This window comes from Palaemon carinicauda, chromosome 16 (genome assembly GCF_036898095.1).
Source record: "Palaemon carinicauda isolate YSFRI2023 chromosome 16, ASM3689809v2, whole genome shotgun sequence".
NCBI classification, from domain to species: domain Eukaryota; kingdom Metazoa; phylum Arthropoda; class Malacostraca; order Decapoda; family Palaemonidae; genus Palaemon; species Palaemon carinicauda.
In genome coordinates, this window is record NC_090740.1 from 128,898,708 (window position 1) to 128,908,707 (window position 10,000).

Sequence of the window (10,000 nt, forward strand, 5' to 3'; positions counted from 1 at the left end):
GGGATACAGTCTCTGGGAACTCTATTAAATTAAGCAAGGTTCCCTAAATGCATTAGCTACTCTCTATTTCCGAGTTGCTGTGGTTGTTTGTGAATCATTACCACTGTTCGATATCCACTAATGCTGTATATTCACGAAATTTCTACCAAACTATTATCGTTTAAGGCATAAATATTGTCTCTATGCCTGATATCAGAAGATTAGTCTGTTTTTACGAGAAAATTTTCCAACTTTGTATGGAACACAAAATTTAATCCAATTCTTTTCCTTTACTGTAAGGTATTCTCAATTTCTTACATAAAAATTATTCAATGTATTTATAATATCAGCCTGTTTTATTAAGAAATGGACCATATTTACGGTTCTGATAGATATCAAAATAAGAGGATGCATCGTTTGGTTTAATTTGTATTCTGATGTTAAAAGCAAAATGGGTCAAAGGCATAATGGTATAGACGATTTAAAAACAAATGAAGAACTAGAATCCCCAAAACAATTAAATAAACCGATAATTCAATAGAGTTTTGTCTTTCAGGATGTCGTTTGATTATAAAAGTGTCTCTTCATAGTTTATATACATGTATATTTTAACGTTGTTACTGATCTTAAGATATCTTATATCAAAGATTCGTTACTTTTCATGTAAGGAATATATTTCCGTATTTCCTTTTCCTGTTGGAGCACTTAGGCCTATAACATCCTGCTTTACTAACTTGGGTTGTAGCTTAGCTAATAATAATAAAAATATGTAATGATAATGATAATGATAATAATAAAGGCATTTTCGGATGACGATCAGTTAACTTGCATTTGAAGGATAAAATGTCACTCCTGAGTGGCAGAGGTAAGATACAAGACAATGTCCTAGAGACCGACCATATATACATTTGACGAGAGCCCAAGACCACCCTCCACCCACGCTTGGACCCGGGAGGGCCAGGCAAAGGATGTTGACTCAGCAGGTAGATGTATATGCTCTCTCAAACTTACTATCCCTAGAAACTATCGAGCTGGGCTCAAGCTCCCGTCCAGCACAGAGAGAGAGAGAGAGAGAGAGAGAGAGAGAGAGAGAGAGAGAGAGAGAGAGAGAGAGAGTTGACTTCTAAGTGCAGATTTTCGCAATCATAATGGAGAAAAAAAATCGACAATCATTTCCGACCGTAGCGAAATATTAAGTTTCCAGCAGAGAGAGAGAGAGAGAGAGAGAGAGAGAGAGAGAGAGAGAGAGAGAGAGAGAGAGAGAGAGAGAGAATTGACTTCTAAGTGCAGATTTTCGCAATCCTGATGGAGGAAAAAAAATCGACAATCATTTCTGACCGTAGAGAGAGAGAGAGAGAGAGAGAGAGAGAGAGAGAGAGAGAGGAGAGAGAGAGAGAGAGAGAGAGAGAGAGAGAGAATTGACTTCTAAGTGCAGATTTTCGCAATCCTGATGGAGGAAAAAAATCGACAATCATTTCTGACCGTAGCGAGAGAGAGAGAGAGAGAGAGAGAGAGAGAGAGAGAGAGAGAGAGAGAGAGAGAGAGAGAGAGAGAATTGACTTCTAAGTGCAGATTTTCGCAATCCTGATGGAGGAAAATAAATCGACAATCATTTCCGACCGTAGCGAAATATTACGTTTCCTCCCGAGATTCATTGCTTCCAATATTTCCGTACCCAGACAATCTTGCAACCAAACGTTGCAGGTTTCCCTTGTGTGGGCGTTTGTGTGGCCTCATTATTTAGGGTTAGGAAATATTGCCAGCTCGCCCAGAGGAGAAAGGTGATAAAGGATACTTATACCACATTGGATATGAAAAATCATAGCGAAAAAATGATCACGGAAATAAAACATACGAAGATGCAGAAAGTTGATGAAATGCAGTGTAAGGCAGATTACCTACACATCAGTGTTACGAGGGGTTTCATAGGTGAGATTAAAAGAATAAAAGGAATGAGAATATTGCACATATATCAAAGAGGGATGAGTAATAAGACCACACCCCTGGCAAGCAAAGCAAAATCTCTTTGCAGTACTGTGCAAGATCGTTAATTCATCATATATTTTCAATAACATTTAAAATAAAAAACTTTTTCACCAATGAACGTTTTCACTTAGTTTCATCAAAAGCTGTTCTCTGGTTCTCGAGAAATTGCTTTAACCGAGAGAGAGAGAGAGAGAGAGAGAGAGAGAGAGAGAGGAGAGAGAGAGAGAGAGAGAGAGAGAGAGAGGAGAGAGACAGACAGACAGACAGAGAGAGAGAGAGAGAGAGAGAGAGAGAGAGAGAGGAGAGAGAGAGAGAGACAGACAGACAGACAGACAGAGAGAGAGAGAGAGAGAGAGACAGACAGAGACAGACAGACAGAGAGAGAGAGAGAGAGAGACAGACAGACAGACAGAGACAGACAGAGAGAGAGAGAGAGAGAGAGAGACAGACAGAGACAGACAGACAGAGAGAGAGAGAGAGAGAGAGAGAGAGAGAGAGAGAGAGAGAGAGAGAGAGAGAGATAATTTTTAGAAAAGAAATAAAAAAATGAGTGTACATAACGTTTCATGCGAAAAAATTCTATCGTCAAATATGAAGGTAATTTGAGAGGTGCTTAATGACCCGCAGGGACGGGACGAGATTGCTCCCACGCATAAGAGAAAAAGTAAGACCAAAGGAGAGAAGCGGTAGTTACAAATGAGATCTTTCTGGCTAAGCTGAGATAAAAGGCAAAGGTGTCTTGTTGAGACTGTGGCTGGCAAGAAAAGTCTCCTGGTGGTCTATAAAAAAAAAGAAAAAAAAAACTATTGGGTCTACCCCAATCTTTTCACCTCCCACTGTACTTCAATTTAACACTTTCCCCTTCAATCTTTCCAAAATCCTAATTTCCCCTCCCCAACTTATCCTCTCCCCTATACTGTAGCTGTACCTGAGACTGTGACCTAGAGATTAAAGTCAATAGGCAAACAGAATGTTATACCACCTTTTAGTATCTCTGGGAACAGTGACAAATAAAAGATTTTCGAAGTACAAATGTTTCAAAGCTTGTGTAATTTCCCACAACTAAAAATAGGCTTATTGGCAAATCACCAGATGGTTGTGAACAAATTGCAATCTTTATTGGCTAATCGTAAGATTTTGGAAACAAATTGCAATCTTTGTTGGCTAATCGTAAGATTTTTAGAAACAAATTGCAATCTTGCAATACTATTCACTAATCACCAGATGTTTGATAAAATATTCCAATCTTTATTGATAAATCTTCAAATGTTTGAAAACAAATTGCAATCTTTCAATCTTATTGGCTAATTGTCAGGTGTTTGAAATAAATTTCAATCTTCATGGGTGAATAATCAACTTTTGAAAACAAACTGCAATCTTATTGGCTATTCGTCAGATACTTGAAAACAGACTGCAATCCTTATTGGCATACCATTAAATATTGAAAACAAATTGCAATCTTCCAATCTCACTGGCTAATCGTCAGATGTTTAAAAACAAATTGGAATCTTTATTGGCGAATCGTCACACGTTTGAAAACAAATTACAATCTTCATGGCTAACCATCAAACGTCTGAAAACAGATTGCCATCTTCATTGGTGAATCATCAGATGAGAACAAATTGCAATTTTGTAATCTTTTTGACGAATTATCAGATGTTTAAAAACTAATTGCAATTTCTCTAGTCGAATTGTCATTTGTTAGAAAACAAATTGCAATTTATATTGTCGAATAGTCAGATGTTAGAAAACAAATTGCAATATTGCAATCATATTGACGTATTGTCAGATGTGTGAAAACAGATTGCAGTCTCTGGTGAATCATCAGATGTTTCAAAATTACAATCTTGCAATATTATTGGCAAACCGATAAGTTGGTTGAAAACCGATTGCAATCTTTATTGGCAAATCATTAGTTGTTTGAAAACAAATTGCAATACAGCAAACTTATCGGCAATTGTCAATGATTGAAAACAAATTGCAATCTTGTAATCTTATTAACATATCATCAGAAGTTTGAAAACAAATTGCAATATTGTAGTCTTATTGAGGAACCATCAATTATTTGAAAATAAATTGCAATCTTTATAGGCAAATCCTTAGAAGTTTCAAAACATAGCAGTCTTGCAAGATTTTAGGAGAGTCATCAAATGCAATCTTTATTGCAATATCATAAGATTTTAAAAAATTGCAATCATATTGGCAATTCGTCATGTTTGAAAACAGATTGCAATCTTCATTGCCGAATCGTCAGGTATTTGCAATCTAGCAATCATATTGGCGATAAGCCCCCCAAAATACAACATCATGTTCACACCCAGTTTGATGGATGAATCCTCCTGAACCCTAAGTAAGGATATGTACGGATATGGCACAGTAACAATAGACATCTTGTAAATTTCATCCGTTGTATTTTTTTTTCTTTTGACATAATTCCGCAGGATATTCTTCCCTGGAGCCAAAATCAATGACTTTGGCGTAATTTCTTTATCGGCAATTTTTCATCTGTTGCCTCCCACCACTTGTTTTAGAGCACTAAAGGCTTACTCGCCTTCCTCTTCGGAGACGAAAACTCATTTACTTGTGTCATTTCACTTAGAAAAATACGTGTAGTAAAACGTATCGAAGCGAAAAACAGTGGAGAAAAAAACATATGAACATATAAGTTTCGCGAGAGATGAATGAATCAACGAGAGTGTATATCTAAATGTATCAACAAAATTAGAAAAAAACCTTACTCATTGAAATACTAAAGAAAACGTTTTCTTATCATAGTGTAATAGAAACGTATCCATGGGCACAGTAATGTCTTTAATCAAGATTCCAGGGAATCTAATGATGAAACACCAATCAAATATTCTCACGTTTTCTTGAAAGAGCGACGAGTTGTAAGATGACACCTGGACCTTTTTTAATTGCTTTCCTTATCAATTTGTCAAATATCTTTCCAAAATGAGGCAGCAATAATACAAGAAACATGGAAAAGTTTACGAAGATTTGAATAGAAATGGAAGTTTTCTCCCACCTTCGTTTCAAGTATTTGATCTCGCTCTTAATTTTCTTAAAAGGGGTCCACATTTGCTATGTAAATTAATTGCGTAAAACCCAACACGACTCTAATAGAAACCTAAGGAAGAAACTAAACTTATAGCAAAACCCACAATTGAGATAATTAAGTATTCTGAGGAAATTAGTAATTTTCAAAATATTAAAAATGTAGGGGATATCCGAACGTTAATTTATTAGCTGGAGTGCGCAAAACTGAAAATACCACGTAGGGAGGCTATGAACTTCCTGAAGAGAGTAATTCATGCATACATCGTAGCAGTAAACTGATAATAATTAAGTTAGATTTAGACATCACAAATACTAGTAGCAGAGGTTAGGAAAATACAAGTACTTCGCCTGAGCCGTCCATCATTCGTAAGGCATCTTCTCTATTACTAAGACGAATACAATAGATAAATGAAAAAATATTAATCGTTATCAAGTAGGATTATAAAGAGGATTGACTCAAATGTGTGATATGCCATTAATAAACTTCTTAAACTGATAGTCATTTACGACTCTACTTGAAAATTATTACGATAGCATTCGTCAAATATCAACATCTCCTACGCCCATTGACGCAAAGGGCCTCGGTTAGATTTCGCTAGTTGTCTCTACCTTAGGCTTTTAATTCAATACTTCTCTATTCATCATCGACTTCAAACTGATAATCTCTTCCTATACAATCAACAAGTTTTTCTACGGGAAAGATTACGTTTTCACAACTACATAACCCAACAGAATCGATAATAAGAATTTCATAATCAGGGAGCGAGATAAAAAAAGATTTACCCTTTCTTCAATTATTACTTTAGCCTTTGCAGAGAAATGAAAAAACAAATCCTTCAAGAGGTTCTCTAGGAGCTTTGCTATGCCAATAACATTATACCAAACGCTTCTGGCATTAGCTAATGGAAAACTATCCAAACCAGCTCTAGTTATATCAGTTGTGCTACAAGGAAAATTTCTTGGAACTAGAATTTTTCATAAAAAAAAGGTAATTTTGATAAAAATCTGCAAAATTCATTCAGATTTCTGACTGCAGACGATTCCAGTATATCTACCAAATATGACTTTCATGAAAACTGAACAGTTTCAAGATGAATTATCTAATAAAATCTATCTCTTGCAGAGAAATAAAAACACTTTTGATGCAGTTAATTTTAAAACCACTTGGGCACTATATCACGATATGTTGATAAAGATCAAGACCCAGAAGGAAATGCCATTAAGGTAAAAAAAAAAAAAAAAATAAAAAATACCTGGGGGCACAGAATCCATATTTGTGACGACCCGACATGGTCAACCCATACTGACAGAACCATAGAAAAATGTGCTGATCAGTCTTTAAAGATACTGAAGACATTTTCCTACGGAGTTATCAACACCATGCACATGCTATGGATTACAATAATTATACCAATAGTAGATTATTGCTTACCAGCATGCCATTATCTACCCCTACTAATTACAGGCCAAACACACAAACTAGAGGGAGAGTTACAAACTCCTTAAAAACTTGATAACTTGCACGATCTTCCCTATGGATAAAAGCATATGTCCTTGAATTTTATATGCAGTCCCAAAATCAGTGTTGAACCAAACCTACGAGTGCACACACTAAAGCTAGATACCTTTGACAGCCAATTCTGTCAAAATTCTAGAACGGGTGTTGGATAACACACACACCTGTTTCCCATCATATTCCAGTCTCCATGAACCTCAACCAGTACACACATTTTTAGCGACCAGAACACTGGGGGGCTACTTTGATTCCTTTAGCGACCCGAACACTGGGAGATACTTTGATTATTTTAGCGACCAGAACACTGGGGGCTACTTTGATATGATTTGCCAAATTGTACACAATTAAAGTCAGAAATACTAACAATGCTTTCAACGACTGTAAGAATATGTCTACCCGGAGGAGATAAACTCCAAATATGTACCCAAGTAAATCTCCTCTCTCTCTCTCTCTCTCTCTCTCTCTCTCCTCTCTCTCTCTCTCTCTCTCTCTCTCCTCTCTCTCTCTCTAACAATTTATAATAATAATAATACCAAAGTTTACATAAAAAAATTACCTAGAAGAGCTAATCCCCAACTACCGTTGGGGTTTGTACAAATTTACACGTAAAATATCCGGATTGAAAGGGGAACTTGGCAACATTCCTGCAACTCTAACTCTATTATTAGAAAATCGATCTGTACTGACCGAATACATTCACGTCACGACAGAGTGTATCTGAGCATAAAGCGGGGTTTACACGGTCGAACGGTACGTCGAACCCGGTTGTCGAACCTGCTTGTCGAACGGTTCGAAGGGATGGAATCAGTCACAAATGCGTAAAGTTTGTGAACAATGAAACCCCGTCCACAAAAGTCAGGGGAGAAAAAAAACTTTCTTCGAACCGTTCGACAACCAAATACTCCGTTCACACGTTCGAATATCACTTCAAACACTTTGTCTGTCGAACCACGTTCGACGAACCATTCGACCCGCTTAACATACTACCCAACAAATCCTCCCGATGATTAAGAGGAGAATTTAATCCCACTGGGGAACGTATCAACCTCAGGCTTATATCCGAGATCCCAAATTTAATACGTATGAAATGATCCAAAGTATTTCGTGGAGGAAAATAATTAAATTGAATGAGAGGATCTAATCAAATTCATGATTAGTGAATTTATGCATATTCATATATCATATATTGGATTATCAATGGCAAATTATTAAGTATAAGAAAGAATTGTGAATTTGACGGGAAATTAATATTATTTCACGGTCACTTCGAAATGTCTGTTGACATAAAATTACGCAAGAACTCTCTCTCTCTCTCTCTCTCTCTCTCTCCTCTCTCTCTCTCTCTCTCTCTCTCTCTCTCTCTCTCTCTCTCTCTCTCTCAAAAAAAAATTATTCTGAATAAAAGCGTCTCTATCTCTCTCTCTCTCTCTCAAAAAAATTATTCTGAATAAAAGCGTCTCTAGTTTCCTCTTCTTATGCGATATAAGCAAACGATAAACAAAACATTCATTTCTAGTTACATTTTTGCTAATTTAGATTTTTTTTCTAAAATACAAAAAGTTAAAAAAAAAAAGGGCTTTGAACAAAGACTTCTGAGGAGGGAATCCACTCGACAGTAAGTCTGACACACAAAGACCGACACATGAGGTAAATATCTGCTAAATTTTTTCTCAACAAACATTGGTTTTGTTTACCAAACTCCAAAGGCTTCATGATGACGTCATAAGGCCTTACAAGTGGAACTGTGATACCGTAAACTAAATTCAGAATAAAAAACGCAAATACAGTCACCTCTTAACTACATAGATTAGAAATGATGCTTTGGTGAAAATTCAAATTCAAAATAATTCACGTATCTGAAATTAACAGAAAATGTCAACAAATTCCCATTTAAAAGGGAAAAATTAACATTAAATATCATGCAAATCCCTATTTAATAAAATCTTCAGTGGTATCTACAGTAAAAAGCAATCTAATTATCCTTAAATTATCATAAAAAAGAGATTCTCTTATATTTACTGACTTTCAAGAACCAATATAAGATAGAAAGTCATATGTCGTAACTTACGCGCATGAGAACATTGACTAATGAGCTTGGTACATTAAATGAATAATTTAAAAAAATGCAATTTGTAAAAAGTAATATATACCTTTGCTGGGGAACAAAGTCCTTCTCAAAAAGTTTGTCGGTGATCATATCAACAATCACAAGTGTTCCACTGGAGGAACTTCACATCCAAAAGCGCGGCGACATAGTTCCGTAGATTCGGGTTCCTAAGGCAAAGGACGCGATGTTTGGCGATGAAAATCTAACGTGAGAGGCCTCTACCTTTTTTCTAAAATTTCACAAAACAATCTTCACCTTCGTTCATTCCGACGAGGAACGCAGCAGCTTCTGTAGCGAACATTTCTCTCCTCGCTTAATCGGAGGCAAACAATCATCACACTGCAATTAATCTTCACTACGAAACCACAACGTCAAGTCCTGAGGCACACGCACGACCAGGCCTTATTTCTTCCCTCTGGAACATACGACGGACAACAAATGACGAGAGAAAATACGTCGGCGCCTTTGGACGTTAGAGCGGCGGAGAGCGTTAGGTTGCGTGCTAGCACAATGACAATCAGCTGATACTGCTCAAATTGTGACAGCCACCGCCACCGCTGCTGCCGAAGCCAGCTACTGCTGCTGCTGCTGCACCGTTCCAGGAGAAGCGTGGAACGACGGCCGGAACCTTAGGAGATTAAAGCGAGACACTAAAGGGAAAGAGGCCACTAACACTGCAGATGCTAACGTCGACGTCCGGATATGGAGGAAGGGCGCTGAGTCCTGATGTTTTTGCTTCTGCTACGGCTCCTGCTGCCTCCAGGACGAAGAAGAAGAAGGAGAAGAAGAGGAAGACGGCGAGAAGGTACTCTCCCATCAGCTGGTGCAGAAGGGTGTCGCCAACACACTTCCCCAGCTGTCCGGCGAGCCTGCCTGCCCTGCCCTGCCTGCCTGCCTGCTAGACAACAACCCAGACCCAACTACTATCCACCGGGGAGGGTGTCAAAGGGGAGACACGGAAAGGAGGGAGGGCGAGATCTCACCCCCCCCCCCACCCAACACCCCCTTATTGCACCTCCTCCCATCAGACCCTCCCCCTCTCTTTCTCTCCCCAGCCACGATCAATAAGTAGACAGGTGGCGGGGGGAGAGAAAGGCTGGGGTCGAGTTCTCTTTAGTCTCCCCCCCCCCCGTCTAAGCACCCCCCCTTTTTTTCACACCAACATCCACATACAAATGCACAAACATAGCAAATGTATGCACCAACACAATGAACCATTGCCATTGGAATCTCTCAGAGAGAGAGAGAGAGAGAGAGAGAGAGAGAGAGAGAGAGAGAGAGAGAGAGAGAGAGAGAGATAATTGACTAGCATTCCCATTCGGAAACCGGGAGAAAGACTGCGCACGCGTCACACG

General features: G+C 38.1%; 1 protein-coding gene across 2 annotated transcripts in view; it reads right to left on the minus strand.

The window, feature by feature from the left end:
- LOC137655871 (SRRM2 protein homolog rsr-2-like) overlaps positions 1-10,000 on the minus strand; it is a 325,653-nt gene that overhangs the window by 199,275 nt on the left and 116,378 nt on the right. The window contains exon 1 of one of the 2 annotated variants that reach the window (XM_068390068.1): positions 8,689-9,555. The exons of the other annotated variant lie outside the window; for it this stretch is intronic. Coding sequence (XP_068246169.1) covers positions 8,689-8,735 — 47 coding nt within the window. The 5' untranslated portion in view covers positions 8,736-9,555. Of the gene's footprint in view, positions 1-8,688; positions 9,556-10,000 lie in introns of those variants that run through there. 2 annotated transcript variants of the gene reach the window in all.